Raw genomic sequence first — 21,605 nt, 5'->3', positions numbered from 1 at the left:
GATATTTTCTCCCTACACAGCATTAGGAACAGGACTGAACTAAGCAAATAGTAGTTCTATAGAGAAGACAAAGCTGCTCCTTATTGCTTCCTGGAGCAGCTGCTGCAAGGGCGAGGTGGGCAGAAGTGATTTAGGCATTTTTAGAACCATTCGGCTAAGATTACATTTGAAAAGCCAAAGGGAAATTAGGAGTGCTTGCTTGATTCCATAGTTCCAAAAAGATTATGTAGAATCAGTTCAACTCAGCACAATAAAAGCGCAATGATCAAATGTTGAGATGGAAAAGTGTAAAACCAATGAATGGAACTGCTCATTACCAGTCTAATTCTACTGGCTTCACAGCAGCAGAGTAATGGCTAGGTTTTGACAAGCTTACTTCATTTATTATGATTAGGTGAATCAAGCCTAACAAAGACAAATAAGATCTCTGATGAAGAAGGCATGCAAATACCAGATATATCCTTACTTCCAGTGCATGCAGAAAAGCACTCATCTATAATTGATCATATTTCCATCTAAAAAGAAAGCAGGTATTTGCTCACTAGAATAGCCAAGAAGTTAATTCTTCCTTATCACTTCATACAATCGAATCACAAATCATGCAACTACAGTAACCTTCAACATCATAACAGGCCAGCATTCCTTCAAATATTCTGTTCAGTATCCCCAGATCAGTTAGGATGTTTGAACAATATGTTTTAAATTTACCTATTCGTAAACCTCAAGACAAAAGCCATGTGGAACCTGTAGAAAAAACTATTATGCAGTGCTTGCTTCTTTATAACATGAGAACATAATGCTCAAGACATTTAGTTTTTAACCATCAAAAGCTGCACCTACATTAGTGCGTTATTTCACATCAGGATGTATTCCTGAATGAACCTCCTGATGATCATTACTTACCATGCTCTGGTTCCTGTCATGGAGCAGTACTGGGGCATATGAATTGACTTTCATTGAAAGAAAAACATGCCAGAAGAAAAAACTCAAGGAGCACACCATCAACTCATTGACTTGGGGACTTCAGTTTCATGGGTCTGGACTAGGTTTAGTACAAATTAAAGTCCCCAAAATGCATACATACTGTCAGGTCATCAGCACCAACTGTTTCAGCTCAAAGTAGAGCTGGCAGTTCTACCCACAACAGGCTGTAGTGGCCAAACAAGAGGCATCCATCCCCAGCTGATCCTGAATACAGCTACACTGACTATACCCTCAAACATTTTGATGCTGCTGTCACTCAGATTATACACCTTAGCAATGTTCGCTTAGCTAGGTCTCCCACATTTCCAAGACCTGACACAAATAAAGACTAACACTTGGACAACATTTTCAGCAGTAAAAATAAATATTAGTCAATGCACCTTGAGAATGCTTTGCTTTATTCATTCATTTGATAACCAATAAAAAGTTAGGAGCTTCATGCCTCACCTCACCTTCTACCCCAGCTTCCACTCAGCTGTCCCAGCTTGACAGTTTGGAATTTTCCAAGCAGTTTAACATCACAAAGCAATTGAGGTCAGTCCTTACATGAGAAACAAATAAAGGAATCTTCTGTAGGACACTGAAAACCCTGCCATACCACTGCCTATACATATCCCAAACCTGCAGTACACTCTTATGCTGGAAATCACATCTCCTTTTACCATTCATACATCACAAGCTGAAGTATACACCAGAAGACAAGTATAACCCATGTATCACTAGCTATGTGAAAAAAAAAAGATAAAGTTGTATTGATTCTCAGCACTGAATACTAAACCAGGATTATGGGTGGAAGCAATACTACATTGTCAGATTTATTTATTCTTAATGAAACAGAACCCTATGCTGATGCTTCAGATGTAACAGGAACACAGAAAAGCCATACCTTAATCGAACAAAGTTGTTTTTCCACATTTTACAAGTTTTTACAATTATCTGTAGACTTAAAATATTTTGCACATAACCAGTTAAGAATAAGTTGCTCTTTTACTATAGGTCGTATCATGAGATGCATGTATATGGACAGTTATGCATTCACCCAATAACTGCCTATATCACAGGTGAAGGAAATCATGCAACATGACCTGACCAATATTGTACAGTAAGTTAGTAAAATACACAAAATTTCTCACTCAAGGCTACCAAAATTTTTATTCAAAAATTAAAATACTAACAGGGATAAGGAACTTCTTGATTTCTTCCAATGCATGTCCCATTCTGGCATATGCTTCTGCTGGTGGCGCAAATACTTCAATTAAAACGTGTAGGTCATCATTTAGGTGGAAGTACTTTGCCTCTCCACTTTTTCTCAACTCTTCCTCCTAGGAGATGAGAAAAAAGTTGGGTTTTTTCCATCTTATTTTAAACATATTATAGAGCTGAAATTGTGTCAGAGGCATTTGTACATACTGTTTACTCATGGTCAGATGCAGCAACTAAAAAAAATGTATAATTACTTTTCTGATACACTTCAATCATGTTGCTAAAATAACAGAATAGTATCAGTTTGCTTATCAACATTAAATGATCAGTAACACACAAAATAGGACCCATCAGCTTCTGTTCACATGAGGAAACTAGCACAGGGGAGAGTGTTCCCAGGAGTTTTCCCCAAGTGCACCAGTTTCATATAGAAGACACTGAGAACCATAAGTTAACTTGAAGCCTCTTCTCAAAAGTAGTCTTTAGAAATAGGTTTGATCTAATATTCTGGAAGAGCAAGATTCTTTTACCAATATTATTTTGATCTTAGTGTTACTGCACTGCTCAGATACCTCTATTTTCCTATTCTCACCAAGATTTCTACCCGACAAGTACATCCTTCACAGAACTGCGCTACGTGGACATGAGAGTAACAGCATGAGACAAAGGAGGAGGACATTAGAGGAAAGAGCTCACTAGCTATTTCAGAAGAGATTTTCTTTTATTCATCCACTTCAATATGACTGAGAAACTATGATTTCAATGTAGTGGAGCAGAGCTCAGTTCTCAAATACTTGCATTCACATGCAAAATGTTCACAGACCTAAAGGACATCATTCATTAGTGTCAGATAGGTTGCCCTCCTCCCATGTGTATGACAGGTGCACTCCAAAGAGACTAAACATTAAAAATTTCATTGCATCACCAGATAACATTGTATCAAATTCTTAGCAGTTCTGCTATCTGAAAACAAAAGCCCTAAGAATTCTCCCCTGCTGCTTAGTGTATGTAGCAAGAACCAGGTAAGTACTTCATCCTTTAGGTGACTAAAATTATAGTTTAACAGTTGAAATCTCCCCCCATGCACATCCCTTAATTATGGGTTGAGGTTTATAAGTAACAATCCTTTTCTGCTTCTCATAAATAACATTTTTGTCATCATACTTCACATTTAACTATATGGATGTTTAAAAAAATAAAACAATCTAGTTAGCTGTTAGAGCATTCACAGCAAAAGTATTAGAGGCCAGAGTCAGCAGGATTAGACTTTGTCAGCAAAATCATTCCTTGTCAATACAAATAACAGATCTTGGAAACTGGAAGTAAATATAAACATTACAGCTCTTAAACATTTTAGTTTTAATAGGAACTGTTTCTCACAACTACTTTAAGACGAACTTATCTATATGAACTATTATCTAGCACTGGAAGCTAGATGTTTTCATCAGTGGAGTTCCCCATATACATTTTCTTTGGCTTTTTAGTACATACATTCTGTCAAGCACTCCCCATCCCTCTTTTAAAGGGAAGAAAACACTGTGCATTTAGATATGCAGAGAACTGAGAATTAAGAAAATCCATTTCTGTGGTTATCAATCAACTTGCCTGGTAATAGCAACAAACAATAGAAAAGTCACAATTTCATCTGCAATCCCTGGTGAAAGGGTTTCAATCAGGAATCTGAACAAATTATGTAAGAAATTTCAATGCAGGTTGTTCTAAAATCTTGCCCATAAGCAAGCTTTTTAAGTAACTTTATCCTTTTATCTTGCTTCACTTGCGAAGTTCACTTTATTATTTTTTTTAAATGCTGTAACATGATTTGGCAACACACTACTCTCCACAACTAACACCACACAAATTAGTTCACTCACTGGCCTACACATCCCAACCTTGGGCATACATGAAGCATTTCAGGTGTTTTTTATTCCCCATGATGACCAAGACAAAAGCCACAGCTTGCTCTCATTCCAGTATCCCTCACTGACAATATTTTTAGCTCCCACAAAATCCCCTGCCTTCCATTACCTGATGGCACATACATTGCCTAGGCTTGCCCAGTGCATGTGGATGCTGCCAGGCTGGCCAAAACAAAGAACATTGTTTTTCCTCACTGTAAGGGAGATCTGAGAGCTGCTGAAAGGATGAAAGCAAACCAGATGTGGAACAAGTGAGCTGAAAGACAGCAATGTCACCACCCCACCTTTTTTCCCGAAAAAAACCCCCAACAACTAAATCCACAACCCCTCCCCTCAAAAAAAAAAAGAAAAATGAATAAACCCCTGTCCTTTAAGTTTCCATCATCTTGCACAAAAGTTATCACACTGAACTATTCATGGTTTGGACAATCTGATTTAACTTTGTGTTTTCCGTACAGACACATCACTACAGTACGGGGCTCTGGAGGCCTTACAGGAACGCTTACCCTGTTTGCTTTGTACCACATGCTGTTGTAGTTCATCCCTTCATGGTCCAGAACAAAGCACAGCACCAGCACGGCTTACAATGCACAGCGGCACAAGGCACCTGGCAACATGCCTAAGACAGTCAATACACACTTTGCTGTGTGTTCCATTGTACCTATAGAACCTTCTGCTTTTCATCCTACTTGTCAAGCCATCAGGAACCAGATACAAGCTCTAGAAGTCTACTACTTTAAATCAGAAGTTGCATAGCAGTATTTATTAACATATGCTCACAGTACTGTCCATTTTCACCTTCACTACATCTTTGATTTAGGTTTTAGATTTCTTTAGGTACTACCTGATACCTATTTTTAATGGTATCTTAAATTTGGCTTCTGTCAGATTTTATAAACCATTCAGAATATTTGAGTTGTTGAAAGGCCTGTACTAGTGTCAAAGTATTGGTAACACATGAATAACCAATTAGTATGGAAGGCTTTAAGTTATTTCTTCAGATTTACAATATAAAAGCAACCTTTTCATGGAATAAAGAAATTCTGAAGCAGGTCCTTTTTATTTTTTCACTTGCCTATAGACACATGAAAGCCTGAGTAATCTAGCAGAAGGTATCTCAGTACCGACTAGTGAGAAGTCAGCAATAAAGTGACAGCACAGAGAATTACTGAATTTAGATACTATATATCACAAGTAGATACATTAAATGGTCCTCCAGGTGTTGACAAGAGATGGAAATAAAAGCCTAGACTGATTCTGGAACTCAGTTGAAGGAATAAGGAACAAAGATACAGAACAAAAGACTTTCCTGAATGTGCTCTTAAACCAAAATGTCTTATTAGGAAGCAGAGTGGACACCCTAAAAAGCCAATTACAAGTCAAGAGCTAGAGAAATACTGTTGCCCAAAATGAATTTAAAGTCAGACTGGTTTATCTGTATCTCTCATACTGGTTTATCCAAATCTTTCCTTAAAGAACTTGCACAAAATAATGGTGATCTTTGCTGCATGTTCTTAACCTTTCGCACTAATTAGCTTTCTCCCAAAAGCCTTTGAAGTTCTCACAAAAGTTCAAAAAATTTGAAGAAAAAAGTATTTAGAAATTTAGTTGAGAAATCTGTGAAGCTTACTTCCACTGTTTCTCGGAAGAGGTAATCATCATTATTCACTTAAAACTGGTGATATAGCAGGTATATGAACATGTTAAGTGTTTAGGAATACCTGACAATCTGATCCGAAGCCTCCAACAACTGGTACACCCCAGAACCTGTGATGACCATCACTAAGCAGCTATACAGCATATGCAGTCTCACTTCCAGTGACAGCAAAGGTGCTGCAATGAACTTGTTAAAGAGACAACAGATCAGATCCTCATCTGTTTTGCGGGGCAAATCTGGCTTCAGTGTAAAGAGTACTAATTTATCAGCTGAAGTTTTTTATCTGTGATAATGTAATTCCAAAGATTTTGCTGTCTAACAAAAATTCTAACCACAACAGTGCTTTGAAACTGAAAATAGGGTTTTTCCCAGAATTTTTTTTATTTTTAAATGACAGTTTGTGCCATTGAACATTGTCTTATAATAACGATGCACTTCTGAAAACAAGGTTTGCTCCAATTTTCTGTTCACCAGGAGCAAACAATATTGTTCAGGAGATTTCACTTTCATCTGACCCTTATATAAATCAAAACCTCAATGAGAATTAGAAGAAAATCCTACATAGTGGCAATTACACTTTTTAATCAATTTCTCCTGTCCTCTAAGATGAAAAATAGCAGGCTAGGAACTTGTGGATTTTCTGTTTGGTCAGAGAGTGCGTTAGGAAACAGGGAGAAGCAGCTATGCTGGAGAGACTGCGTGGTAGAGCAGGAGCCACATGTATCTCCCACGTGTGTCTCTAGGCTGGCTCATTGCCTTGGTTCACCATTTACCTTCTCCAGACCAGTGCTCTGAGCACTGCCAAGGCAGCACTGAAATTGCCTGTTTTGGCACCTGATTATTTGCAACCAGAAAAATTAGTGTACACTATTTACCTATTATTCTCCTATAGGAGCAACTCAGGTTTCTCTGCAGATTTGAAATGTATCAAACAGGGCAAAAGTAGGGCCTGTAGCAACAGGACAAGGGCTAATGGTTTTAAACTAAGAGGGTAGGCTCAGGCTAGGAGTAAGGAAGAAATTTTTTAGAGTGAGGGTGGTGAAACATCAGAACAGGTTGCCCAGAGACATGGCAAAAGCCCCATTCCTAGAAACATTTAAGGTCAGGCTGGACCAGGTTTTGAGCAACCTGATCTAGTTGAAAATGTCCCTGCTCACTGCTGAGGGGGGTTAGACTAGATGACCTTTAAAAGGTCCCTTCCAACCCAAACCATTCTATGATTCTAAGAGTGATGTACTTCATTACTTGTCAATACCACACTAAAGACTCAACTAGATTTTCCAAGTAATGCAAAAACTGTTCATGTGTGAGAGCTTGCCAGCCTTTCTGAGCAGAAGTTTGCTGACACCATGTAATTCAGTCCTGGGCTTCTTTTCAGCAAAGACCACTTCTTTCTCATAGAACAAAACTGTATAATTAAGGTTAAATAAGGTTCTCTTATTTGCTAGTTGTCTAGACAAGTTTAATGCAGTGGTTTCAAAATGCTGAACAAGAATGTACGAAGATCAAGGCAAAAATTTAGTTATGTGTTAGTGAAAGAGGTATGGTTGAAACAATTAGTACACAGATAATCTACGTGAATCCAGAAAAAAATAATCTTAAATTCTTATTGGTTAAGTTCTCCACATACAGAGTGTCTCTGGCTTGCTGAGCCATGTCCCCAGAGAACTAGGCATGAGTGCAAATTCATTTAGGATCCCTGTGCGGCAAGAGTACTTTCTTGCACATATCCTGTAGGTTCAATTGAGTACTCAAACCAGTGTCATTAATTTACTTTGCTTTAGTTCTGAATGATGCTTTCTGAAGGACTAGTCCAAATAGGTACGCAGAAGCTATTCCAGCTGTATTGTTCCAAAGTATCCAACTGGTTCCTCTGCACTGTCCCTTTCAAAAATACAAGCAGACCCACAATGGCAGGAATCTTACTGTTTCTGAACTCAGAATTAATCATATTTAAGTTCTCTGCAAAAAATAGCTTAAACTCACAACTTTATTGACCACAAAAAAAAATTTAAGCAGTTTCAGCTAGCATCTCAATCAAGAAAAGTCAAATAAAAATGTGCTAAAAATATACACAGTTTAGGAAATTCAGTAGCCAACCCTCTAAGTCACTCTTCCATATGCATGCCTATCAGTCTTTATAGTGCACAGTATTTTTTAAGTTTCAGATTATTGCATAACCACAGGAATATTTCACCAGAGGCCTATAAAACATGGTATGCTACAGGCAAGAAATAGTTCAGTGTTTTAACTTGCATCACTAGGAATGCTCCAATTAATGCAGCTTACCAGACAGGTGATACCTCCTCACTGATATACACTTATCTGCTACAAATATTGCTAGAGATCTAGGTCAGTAAAGAGTGACACTGATTATTAGTACCCCTATCAAGCTAAAGGTTTCTCTTCGGCTGTCTACTTCAGTTCTTGTAATGGATAAGTCCACTCTTAACTAAATACTTCCGATAGAAACAACTGCAATTTGTCAATTGCTTAAGTTGCACAAGTCATCTTCAGAGCTGTGACTTTTTTCTGGGTGTATTTTATCTCCTAGACAGATAAAAACAGATGATGAAGTGTTATTAAATTTACATGTTTGGTGTAAATTTTTTTTCCTGTCAAAAAGTTTGTTTGGATCTATCTAGAACTCAGGTTCCTTCAAAAGTGAGGACACTGCCATGCGCACTTGGGCATTACTCAAGCTGTACAAGACCAATCTAGAACATGCTACTGGTAATGCCCCACTTAAGTCCCCAGGATCACAGTTTGGGTGCTACGCAAAATATGGGTGGTATGTCAGTATGGCTGAGTCAATCATTTTACCTCATAAATAGTGGACAGCCCAGAGCTTGTTGAGCTCTCCTGCATGGCAGTGGGCTGCACACCAAGATCTCCCCTTGAGTAGGGATGCCTCTCAAGGTCACTCATTAAGGTTGAGAGATTCCTTGCCACAACAGGTTCTCGGTAAGTGATTAACAGCATGCTAAACTTTGAAATCCTAGCTAAGTGGTATAAAGGATTGATTGCGCATATGTAGTCTTTTAGCTAGAAACTGTTGACCAAGTCTGAGAAGTCTGGATCCAGGTGCAGCTAAACTCTCCCCTGAGGAGTTGAGAAGGCAAGGGGGTCCTTTCTGAACCTCCCCCATGACTCAACAGGAGGATCGTCTTTACAGTTTTATCTGACCCTGTCCTCTGTGCAGTAAACAATCCAGTGGACCTTGCCACTGAAGCTTGTGTTGCTTTCACACTGTTGCATTCACTATCAAACTTGGTTAAATCTGTTCTACACCAATAAACATATTGCTGCTTCTCTTACCAGTGAAATGCATTACTCCATTTTGCGATTATGTACAGCTCATGGTAGCCTCAAAACACTCACTAAAAACAGAGACCTTAGAGAAAACAGACTATCTGAATCTAGCTAATGAGAGGCTAACCTATGCTTTTTATTTGCTGCAATTTTTATCACAGTGTTTGTTCACCTCCCCAGAAATATTAGATAAGTTATGAATTTCAGGTATCAAACACTCCACTAACATACTCAGGGCTTACCTTTGTCTTGTCCCTCATAGAACCCTTTCCCAAAATAGACATTTTTGTCAGTGTTTCTTCCTGTAAGCGCTTTAGAGAATTGCCACGTGGACCCAAAAGTTTTCCCACAAAGTTGAACTGTAAGAAAACAAAAAGCCATTAAGCTCAGTGGATTTTTAAGCATAAGTACGCAAAATGGAGTATTTTGCTGAAACAATTTTGTTCTGGGTGCAAACAAGTATTAGATCATAAACTACACAGTCATTAAGTACAACTCTGTAGGACAGTAACAGCATGTTAGCGGCTCCACCAGATGTCAACAGAAACAAGTATCTGAACTCAAAGAAATCAAATAGTATGAAGAGAACTTTGTGTTTATCCCATTCAACATTGAGAACAGATGTGCTCAAACTGCAATTCAGGTTTTCAACAATTGTTACCAGGTACATGACCATAAAAAAGCTGGCAATCTCACAGATACAAAAAGCTATGAAGAATAGAGATAACAAAGCTCTGAAGAAAAGTAGTATCTTAATTGCCTTGTCCTCCCTTGGAGATTTATCAAGTAACAGAAACAAGCACAGAATTAAATCCGGAGAACATAAGCATAAAAATCCAGTCCCAAACCAGAACTGCTATCTTGTCAACTGCCACTCATACCCCATTATCACTGAAGTTTACCAAAGCCAGTGGTGTTCATACCCATGGCATTACACCATTAAGGTAACTAGGGAGAAGAAAGTGGTGAGCCACAAAAACAAAGACAAAGAAACCCCAACTGTTTCTGTTCATACAAAACATCAGAACATACAGCTGGGTCTCTTTCTGCCCAGAAGGTGCTTCAGAGGGAAAGCAGGCTAAAGAAAACAGGTATCAAAAAATCCATTCATTAAAAAAACACAGAAAGGGAGAGTCTTCCTATTGTCATATCAAGGACACAAAACTGGACGTAGTAGAACGAGCAGGTGTGAAAGTTCTCATGAGCACTGCTCCATAGGGCACATATTCCCAGTCACATACACCAGGAGAAAAGTTGTGTACATTCAGCAGTTCTCTTCTGTTATTGCTGCACTGCATTTTGGAAGGTATATAAAATTTGAAGGCTAGCTAGATAAGGATTCACCTAGTATGCAGAGAACTATTTTAGTTGGGGGAAAAAAAAAATCACAAAAAAAGATGATAATCATGAACTATACTTGGAAGTTGGTCTGGAATGCTGTAAACACTTGCTGAATGTAGTAATTTATTCCTGTATTGGATTTACACAGCAAAGTTTTCGTAGCAGGAGGCTGCAGTGGTGACTTCTGTGAGAAGATGCCAGAAGCTGTCCCCATGTTGGATAGAGTCAGCTCCAAGACAGACCCACCATTGCCCAAAGCTTGGCCCATCAGCTACATAGCACCTATGTGATAACGTATTTAAGAAAGGGTAAAACCACTGCAAAGCTGAGACAAATGAGAATGTGAGCACAACAACTCTGCAGACACCAAGGTCAGTGAAGAAGGAGGGGGAGAAGGCGCTCCAGGCACCTGAAGACCATGGTGAGGCAGGCTGTGCCCCTGCAGCCCATGGAGAACCACAGTGGAGCAGATATCCACCCTGCCACCCATGGAAGACCCTACACTGGAGCAGGTGGATGTACCCAAGGAAGCTGCAGCCCATGGAGAGCTCATGCCAGAGCAAAGTTTCTGGCAGGTCCTGTGACACCATGGGGGACCCACACCAGAGAAGTCTGTTCTACAGGGTACAGTTCTTCAAGAAGGGACCCCCATTAGAGCAGTTTGTGAACAACTGTATCCTGTGGGAGGAACCCCAGGATGGATCATGGGAAGAACCTGAGGAGGGCAGAGCAGAGAGTGTCATGAGCTGACCAGAACCCCCAATTCCCTATCCCTCCATGCCACTTGGGAAGGTGGTAGAAGAATGAGAAGTGAATTTAGGTCAAGAAAGAACAGGGGGGTGTAGGAAAGGCAGTTTTAGTTTTGTTCTACTTCTCACTATCCTTCTGTTACAATTAATAGGCAATAAAATCATCTTCCCCAAGTCAGGTCTGTTTTAGCCGTGACTAATTTGTGAACCATCTCCCTATCCTCATCTCAAGACACTGATTTTTTCATCCTGCTTTCCCCCCTCATCCACCTATTGAGGGGGGAAGTGATCAAGCAGCTTGGTGAGCACCTGGCAGCCAAAGGTCATCCCACCATAATTCCTGTCAAAACACTGCAATAGAGATTATTTATCAACAAGCAACTATTCAGGAATATTTACTATCCCAAATGCTAATCTGTAAAACTGGGTTATTCACAGTGTTGGAATCTATAGTGCCACAACCATGTTAACATAACGATAGTTCTAGGCACAAGTAAAATATAGTCACAGAATCACAGAATGGTTTGGGTTGGAAGGGACCTTAAAGACCATCTAGTTCCCACCCCCCTGCCATGGGCAGGGACATCTTCCACCAGACCAGGCTGCTCCCAGCCCCGTCCAGCCTGGCCTTGAGCACTGCCAGGGATGGGGCACCCACAGCTGCTCTGGGCAGCCTGGGCCAGTGTCTTACCACCCTCATAGTGAAGAATTTCTTCCACTTATAGACATGTATGTATATATTCACACACACACATATATATTCTTCCTAATATATACAGTGATGCTATAGAGCAAACAGGCTTAAAGTACTTGTTTCATAATTTTTGGGCCACGAACACTTTGTAAGCTCTTTGACTGTTCTTCTACTACTGTTTCACTAAAGGGCCAAGATGGGCTTCTTTGATCTTCCTGTTCCTCTGGAGGAATCTGAAAACACTTAACAATGGGGTAGCTGCAGCTCAGAATCTTTTTTTGCTACACTGGAAGTGCTGATGGAAAACAGGCCCAGCTGCAGTCCCCCTACCACATAGAAAGCCTACAGCTCCAGTTCACCTGCTTCAGCTTTAACCAAAAGGCAATGCAAGCATTAGGCCTACTAAATATGAAAATACAGTTTTATTACCCTTAGTACTTGCAATTTCAATTCCCAATGTAGGCCTGAGTTAGAACCAAGATACAATTGAACAAATTGCTTATGGATGACTGTAGCCCACAGAAGCTTTTAAGGCCTTGCATGAACTAGTCTTTTCTGAAATTATCAGGCCAAATCTCAAGAAATCCTCAGGCAATTTCTTTATATATACATTCTTTTTTCTAGGTATATTCCTTTTTTTTCTTATAGGACCTAAGACACAGTGAAGGAGACCATTCATCAGAAATAGGTTGCCCAACAGAACTGTAGAAATCTCCCTTGCTGAGAATATTTGGGACTCAGGGTTGCTGATGGGCCCTTGTGTGATCTAATTTACAGTCATGATTTCAACAGAAGCTTGGACCAGATGTTCTCTAGAGTCCCTTCCAACTTGAACTTCTGATTTTATTATTTCTGGAGGTATAACTGCAAGGAAAGCAAACAAATTGAAACAATTCATAACAAGTCCAAACTTCGAGAATTCAGTAACTCCTCGTCAACAGTCTCCTTAAATAAAGGATCATTACCTAGGGAGTTCATAGTTAAGCTCAAATGAAAGCTTTCATAGTGGAATACCACACCAATTTTTCAAGTATTACTTAAGATTACTTATGTTTACTTTAAAATAGCCTTGTAAGTTAAGAATTAAAATAAACACTGCATACTTTAAAATGAGAGGTTTTCCATTTACAGTAATGTATGCTGAAATTATTTCAGAATGTTGAGTACCTGCAGTATGATACAGTCTAAATTTCTAACAGTAATCTTAGTTAAAATATTCAGATGAAATTTTACTCAATTTTTGACTGCAATTTAGGAGTAGGCAAGCATGTATTTAACTATGTGATGCATAGCTCTGAATATCATTTCCTAACTGGAACAAACAACTACCTGACAATTAAAATACAAACTACTAGTCATAACAAATGGAAGTGCATAGCTGCAAAAGTGAAATCCACTTTGCATGTAATCAAAGTAAGAGGTTTCCGTGCTCAAAGACGACTCAGGTGTTCCAAAACACATTTGTTTATTCCAGCTGTATTGCTTATTTTAATTAATAGTTTAAATGTTGTGCATATCTAAAACTTGACCTACAAAACTAATACCACCAAAAGTTGTCATCTTTTCAAAATCGAAAAATCTCTAGCATTGAAGCCAAGACATTATGGTAGCTATACAAGTAGCTGCACAGATGACATGTTCTAGACAACACATTTAATGAACATGAAAATGTATTAGCTGTATCCTGAGATCCACTGAACCATTCTTTCCTGTGCACCGAGGCTCCAAATATTAGATTTGACAAGTCTGAAGCATGAGAACCCTTGCTGCAAGTCTGAAATTCTGCTGATTTGAAAACACAGTACCTCTAGATGTAGCTTAAAAACACAATGAACACTGAAGGTTACTAAAAAATTGCTTACAATGCAGTCCCAAAGCCTTTTTGTTCCCACATAACAAAGCTGAAAAGCTTTGGAACATTTCAGTTGATTATTCTATAAATAAAACCCATTTATGATATTGAATTAATCTTTCAGTAGAAAACATTTACTTTGAACAGGTACCGAATTTTGCTTGAACTATTTGTTTATCTCCATTTTACATCAAATTGTAAACTTCTGATCAGCAAAGGTTTGTTTAGAAATATTTCATAGACATACAGGAACACCTAAAAAAGGTATCAGCCACTAAGTTACTATCATTGATTGTAACACTATCCCCTGTGATCAAGGAGTGGAAGGACTCAAACCTAAAGGTACAGAACTACCACCCATAAGACAAATTTTCTTTACAAAATTAACAAATCCAGCCTATCTGCTGGTGAAACAGAAGCAAATAAGCCTGATAGCTCATGTACAGGTTTCATGGGTGCTCCCCATGCTTCACATTCACAGTTTATTTGCCCAAGAACACAAGAACAAAATACAAATTCAGGCCTAGTAGCCAACTCAAGCTTATTAACGATCTCTGAATTAAGAGGCACTGGATAGTAACAAAGACATCTGAACAGCTCAATACCAACCATTTCAGTCCCATTCACTAGCCTGGCTCAGAGACACAGCAGACTCTCCTCTTCGCTTGCCCTTCCCTCACCCTTCTCCCTAGTACCACATAATCATATCCAAACTGCTGTAAATACCCAAAACCATCCTCAAGTTCACTAGTTTCAGCTTAACAGTGCCTTAAAGCAGTCATCCTGCTTTCCAGCACAAGCTGGTCTGGAAGCTGTTGCCATAGCCGGAGTTCAGCTACCCTGCAGAACCATGAAGAGCCAGCCATGAACATTATTCTACACTGGACAAATCACTACATTACATCAAGAGTTGCCTCTACATTAAGACAGCTTCTGATGTCTTAGATAAGAATCAGGATACTATGGATGACAGTATATAAAATGGAGGATAAAGCCCCCAACTTAAAGTTACTCCTAGACCACCTCTGAAGGATGCACCAAATATGGTACCTCAAACAAAATTACAGCAAAACATTTAAGGCAGCTTTGCAAAGACAGTATCAAGATTCAAATTAACAGACCTGGGAGGAGACAACTGGAGAAGATGGGGAAAATTTTTACCTCAGCAACAGTTTGAGCCAAATAACACTCCAGTAGTAATGAATGGTACCCTCTGCAGTCCTACATCATATTGAAGTAACACCAGATACACTTTAGTTTGAGCAGAAGGATGCAAGATTTAAGAGGTGCTCTTTCCTAAAACTGGTCACTGAAAGCGCATCCTCCTTTATCTACACCACCGACTTACTGTACAGGTAAAGATACACCACAAAGTGCTGCAGTGCCTTCCCAAACTCCTCAGATATGGGATTCTATCCCTTGGCCATGGTGCCCACTAGCCCACAAATACTGGTTGACTACACTGAAAGCATCTATTTGTTTCCCTTTTACAGATACCTAAAGTACTGTGTAACTAAAAAAATCTCCATCTGAAAACAAAATTTAATAGAAAAAACCTATCCTAATAGAAACAGAAAAAATAACCAATAATCATGTTTTTGCTTGAAAACTGTTTCCTCTCTAAATATTCACAAATCCTTATTTTAAGAAGCATTTTTGCAGATATAGTACAATGGAGATTATGGACATCACTGCTTAACACCCATTTCTTCAGAATCCCCAAATCAGAATATGACTTTTAACAGTTAAGAGTTTTATTTCCTTACCAGGTTGCTGCTTGAAACTAGTCCCTGAAAACAGTCCTGGAGAAAACACAGCTACAAAGAGTATACAAGTGAGACATTCTCTTCATAAGGATTAGATCTACTATATGAATTTCAGCAAAAAAGGAATTAATGCCAATGCTACAGCATTTTTAAATGTATATATTACAGGAAGGGGGATATAATACAAAAAGTAATCCTTGTTCATCCTCACCAAGAAAAGTCTGCTGCAAATGGCTCATCCAGCTTAAAATACTTACTGGAAGTATAAAGGTTTGACCAAATGCTTTCCTGTAAAGCTCTAAGCAAGCCATTGTCATTAAAGCCATAGAAAGCTTCCTTGGCATATTAGTTTTCTGCAGTAGCTGCCCTGTGATACAGTCACTAGAAAATATAAAAATAGATACAGAGCACTTCCCCTTACAATGACCTGAAACCATGAAAACCTCCAAGATTTTTCCTCATCATAAAGAAAATGTTCCTATAGAAAGGTAAATACTTCAGGCATCTATGCTGTACCACAAACTATGCTCTCCTTCATACAATGCAGTAATAGGTCTTTAAACATTTATTCACAACAGAAAGCTTAGTCAATTACTTTGAAGTCACCAAAAAGTTATCCCTGGTATTACATTTAATGCTTGCTCTTCCATGTCACTTATGGTTATACAACCACATTTTCTCATTTCTACTCTTAAGAAATCCTTAGAACTAAGCTACTATCAAAAATTGTTTTCTAACTAGATATGTTATTAAAAAGTTAATCTCTCCATGACTTTACATAACAACTGCAGATATACTGTACATGACAAATTTAAAAATAAATATTTTCACTTTAAACATTGAGCTAAATTACTTAAATGTTGATACCAGTTCCATAAGTCATTAACTTTTGAGAATATATATTTATGTACATACCACTGAATATATATTTATATATATACCACTTCAGGGAACACAGAGATCATTTCTCAGTGGCTTCTAAGATGTACACAGTATTTAAATGTATATCTGTGAACAACTTAAAATGGTAGCCTGTCACAAAACGGAAATTGTTTCCATATTTTTGATCCATCTCATGGAAAGCCATCATCCCATTTATCATCCATAGAAGTTATTTTTTTTCTCCCAATTCATAAGACAAGTTCCCTAAATGTCAAAGCAAAATCAGATTTCCGAGAATAAATACTTCACAATGCATATTCATTAAGTGCGTGGGAAGGAGATAACACCTTCCTGCCTCATTTGTACGTATCTAGGAAAACACCTTTCACACATGCTGGCATTTCATAGCAGCGTCAGGATAGATCTGAAGAATCCCTTCACCAAGACAGCCACATCATGACCTTCCACAGCCAGCTCACTACTTCTGCTAAAGTTTGTAGATTTTCAAGCATGAAATGCAACAGAAGTACAGGTTTAAGGGTCATATTTTCACGCTTGACCTAGAGTCAGTCGAGGTATTCAGCTGATCAAATAGCAAGTCACCCTGAATTCCATTGCCTAAACTGACGAGATCTCATTCCACTAACTACAGTTTAGACGTCAACACCCATGTGGACTCCTACCTACAGGCAACTTGATTTAGAACTGAATCCTACCTCAGAAAGTCGGCCCTTTTCCTATAAGCTTGCATAAAATCCCTAACCTTTCAAATCCTTGCTTGTAGCACGTCCCAGTTACAAGACTACAGACAGCATTACCAAAGCATATTCAAGCCCCACCTAAATACCTCAGATTAATTTCTGCATCACAGCAATTCAGGCTTTTCAGAGGAATCTGTAGAGCTGGACCAACCTGAAAAATTCATAACAAGATCATATACAATCAGATTTTGAACCTGCAATCTATAGAAAAAGTTTCCGTGGGGTTTTCTTTTACCAAGACTATGTCACCATATCAAAACATTAATTTAGTGTTTTTTCATGTGTACTGGAATCTAAAGAACAAATGAAGAAATTCATTGAAATGTACAACCAGCCTCAAGGACAAACTGAACATAACTTCTGGGATTATCTTAAATTATTTCACAAAGCACACGGAATAACCAAGACAGCCTGAATTTTATCACCTTCTACCAAGGTTCAGATGTAAAAAAAAACCACAATCAACATTTAGGCCAACTAGCTCTAGCATGAGATACTAGGTCTGTTAACACTGCCAAGGTTTGAGCAGGACAAAAGGTCCCAGCTAAAGGATATAAATATATAGCACCACAGGAGGCAAGTTAAGCATATGACCACAGACAAAACTTTCTGTGCAGTAAGCAGAAGACCAGAAACTCCCAAGGTTTTTCGCAGGGAGAGCAAAAATGCCCATCAAATTGAAATACCTACTTTTGAATCTGAGGTCTACCAGATTCTTTTCCAATAGAAACCCAGCTGCTCCGAACTTCAGTTGCATAGCTTTCTGCTGCAGTTAACCTGTCACCTTCCAGGGCTGTCAGACATAACGAGGCTGTATTTGAACAGGACCCAGCTACGAGCCCATGAGAATGTGTCTGTCAGGACAGGTAATGTGAGCAGGCATCACCCAGTGCCAGGCTGATCAGATCAGAGCTAGGACTGCCTGACCCATGCTGAGGCTATTATTTATTCAAGGAGTCACTGTTAGAAGTTTGAAAGAGGAAAAGGGCAATGAAATACTTAAAGGAACTGTACTTAACCCCATGTCAGGTTGGGTAGGCTGCCTGAATGGGGGTAGTGCACTGGTGGGCTGACTTGGTCCAGAGACCTCATTTATCACCGAAATAATTACGATTGATATTTCATTAATCCTATCTACCTGAACAGCAGAGGCATCTTTGCTTGCCAGAGCCATCACTGGCAAATTTAAACAAAGGAAAAGTTTCTGCTAGCAAATTCACTTACATTTGTAGTTAGTTTCATTTTCAGAAATTAAATCCTGTTAAGGATTTAATAACTTTAGTAACTTGCTTTTTTGATCCTGTTTAAAAGCAGGATCATTTGGGGAAGAACTATTCTATTCATAAAGTTGAAACAAACTTAGTTTTTCCTAACCACTTTCTGGATAACCAAGTATGCCAGATTCAACCCAAACTGGTACCCCAATACTAGTTTCACAGATTTAGCAGTTGTAGAGACTTGGTCAGATTCAGACAGCAGATTCTCCTTTCATTAACACCAAAAAGACTACAACTCTTGAAAGACTGGAGGTATCTTTTTGTTCAGGATCTTACATAATACCCAACAGCACTAGCGTGGACTGCAGGCATACAGAAACAGATGCCAGCTTGCTAGGAAAACTGCTCTGAATTCAATATTCACATGCAGAAGAGCTTTTTGCACAGATTTCATCTGTATTTAAGTCTTAAGTTTCATTCTTCTGAAGGATTTGTTACCAATCCTGATCAGTAGGAAGGAGAAAATTGCTCATAAATGAGAACTTAATCTTTTAACCATTTTTCTGAGGAACTATCACTTGGCACCTTCCACAAATTACACATTTGCACTAATACTAATACCTTTTGTACACAAAATTGTCTAGGAAACTGCACAAGTGCACAGAAAAGAACCACAGAGGCATAAAGCATTTATGTGCATTATCATTTCAGGTTTTATAAACACCACATAAGCAGAAAGTATTAAATTCTACAGAACTGAATATACAATGCGTGCACTCTTAGTTACAGCTCAGTGAAACCAAGATGACTGGAATAATTCCCTATCTACCCCAAAAGACAAATTATTCCTAATTTCTGAGCCCTCCTCTGAACACATCTAACAGGATGAGGAACAGTCTTTAGAGCAAAAGCTAGGATGCAAAAATTAGGATGTTCCCCTGTGTACAGGCATTCAAAACTCAAGTCACTCACTGCAGACTACAGTACATGAGGATAAGGCTCTCAGTTTGCTATGTTGAAGCTGTATCACTTCATATAATGTGTTTAAGTTCATTAGATCTCAGAAATAAAACCACAAGCATGGTTCTAGTAAACAAGTTATACTAAACTGCAGTGACTGCTGGTGGTTTAGGGTGGGTGTTTTTCAGAAATGAAGAGTACCTGTCGTAAGTCTGAATTCATATTCACCTCCCAGACTACTCCTATACAGTGAGAAATTTTAATTCCTTTTGACTACACAAAATCTTTAGTAATTAAGTTTTAACATAAATATCCATCTGTATATAATAAAATGGAAATGCCTAAAAAACTGAGCCCCTGTATCCTGGGGTAAAATATTCTTAAATAAAAATACTTAAGGTTTTATTCACTGTGGCACAGAGGAGATGTTTGAGTAGCAACACCAGTATTCTGTGGAGAAAGTCATAGTGGAAACACAGGAACTCACATGGCATGTCTATCCTGCACAGCAGTTTTACTCTGTGCTCCATGGATCCTGGTGGTCTAGACAGAGATGGATAGGATTATAAAGCTCTAGCTAGACATAAATTCTGGTTTCTTTCCATAGCACATACCAGGCTTTATTCTAACTCAGACCATCAAAAATTGTCTCCATGCACCAGAACTACTAAGCACACGGCAGAGCATGCCTGCCCATTCAAAAATGGCAAGGGCTTTCCCACTACCTATGCTAAATAAGAATTGTACTGTTTAGTCCTTTAAAGGAAGTTGACAGTACATAGAGAAGCAGAAGCATTTCTCAAATAGCAGTTTCCCCTTTTAATACCCATTTTGTCTTTCTTCACCTTGAGCTCAAGTACGTACATCTCAATACTCAATCCTGATTACAAACAGTGACCATCTAAGTTTCCCCTTCCTTTACCTTCCCATCTTTATGTTTCTGCATATTGCTCTTCCCAGTCATAAAGATGACTTCACTAAGCGTTCCAAAGAGGTGCCCACATAAATGGTATGCAGTTTCAAATTCACTGAAGCAATATTTCATAAAACTTTGAACAGCAGTAAAGCAATCCCTGAAAGTTACCCAGTACAGTCTTATGAGAAACACTGACGGTGTGGGAAAAAGTATTTAGAAAGTCTTCCTAAACAAGTGGTGGAAGGAATGAAGGAAAAACTTTCCTCCACGAGGAGGAGCAGAAGCAGTCTTGACATTTCTAGTAGGAAGAAAAAGCCATTTCAAACAAGTAAAAAAATGCTAATCTGATTTTCATAACACTAAGCTTAAAATTTTAAACGGGACCAAAAGAATAAAATTCCACAGCTTATTGGATGTTGAATAAATGCTTCCAGGCAGCAATATTTTTAGTGCAGGCTAATACTTGGCAGTAAAGAAATGTTAAAAATTCATGGTTGTGAAAGTTGTTATTAAAACAGTCCCTACTCCTCCAGAACAGACTGCATGATTTAGTAGCATAGATACAACTAATTCAAGACTAACAATGGCTGAAACTTAAGATGAGAAGAAAAAAATTACACAGCAAGTTCCTTAATGGTGCATTTTAAGCCACACTTCTACCTACAATAAGAAAGTTTCAAAGCCTGGCATCAGAATCAACTTAAATATATTTCATTCCTTTTGATATTCTGAAAAGGAGGATCCTACTATCCTGAAAATATGATTCATTTATCATTTGTTCTCAGCATACTGTTTTATGTGATTGACACCACTTCCCTGCACATTCACCCCAAGGACCATTCCTACCTTAGAACTTCTATAGAAGAGACTGCAGAACAGCATCAGTAGACTTAATAGTTTAAACTGTGGGGTTTTTTTAACTGTTACATTTAAGATATTAGTGGAATATCTTTTGTAAGCACTCAGACTTATCAAATATGAAAACTGGGCTTACCTTAGGGAATTGTTTTACTGGAATCAAAACTTTTTGTCCCAACTTCATATTTTTATTGATGACTACATCAATATACTTTTCTTCTTCCTTTCCTTCCCCTTTTTGGAATTTTTCAATTTCTGTTAAAGGAAAAAAGTTAGTTATTTTCTTAGTTGAATACAACAATCTAAAGGCTGAGAATCTTCGAAGTCAGTATATATTAAAAACTTCAGAACCACTGTATGGCATAATACATATGGTATATTGTGTAAATACATATAATTGGTTATATAGGTCAACGGGGTAAACCATGTTTTGCTTTTCCAGGCTTTTTTAATAGTCATGTTCATATCAGTACCTTGAATTACCATTGCAAGCATTTTTAATGCTAACTTTTAACTTAACACTTAAGATACATT

The 21,605-nt window shown here is 38.3% G+C and overlaps 1 protein-coding gene across 4 annotated transcripts in view; it reads right to left on the bottom strand.

The window, feature by feature from the left end:
• The window catches only part of KHDRBS3 (KH RNA binding domain containing, signal transduction associated 3), a 95,220-nt gene that overhangs the window by 48,643 nt on the left and 24,972 nt on the right, over positions 1 to 21,605 (bottom strand). For all 4 annotated transcript variants that reach the window (XR_008746457.1, XM_055799554.1, XM_055799555.1 and 1 more), the window contains exons 2-4: positions 21,208 to 21,326; positions 9,318 to 9,434; positions 2,160 to 2,306 (exon numbers count right to left, since the gene is read on the bottom strand). Coding sequence is in view for 3 of the 4 variants with exons in the window: in XM_055799554.1 (XP_055655529.1) it covers positions 2,160 to 2,306; positions 9,318 to 9,434; positions 21,208 to 21,326 (383 nt within the window). In the remaining variant the exon portion in view is untranslated. The remainder of the gene's footprint in view (positions 1 to 2,159; positions 2,307 to 9,317; positions 9,435 to 21,207; positions 21,327 to 21,605) is intronic.

This window comes from Falco peregrinus, chromosome 3, assembly GCF_023634155.1.
Source record: "Falco peregrinus isolate bFalPer1 chromosome 3, bFalPer1.pri, whole genome shotgun sequence".
Taxonomy (NCBI): Eukaryota; Metazoa; Chordata; class Aves; order Falconiformes; family Falconidae; genus Falco; species Falco peregrinus.
The sequence above is the reverse complement of the archived record's forward strand: the minus strand, read 5'-3'. Positions and strand labels throughout refer to the sequence as shown.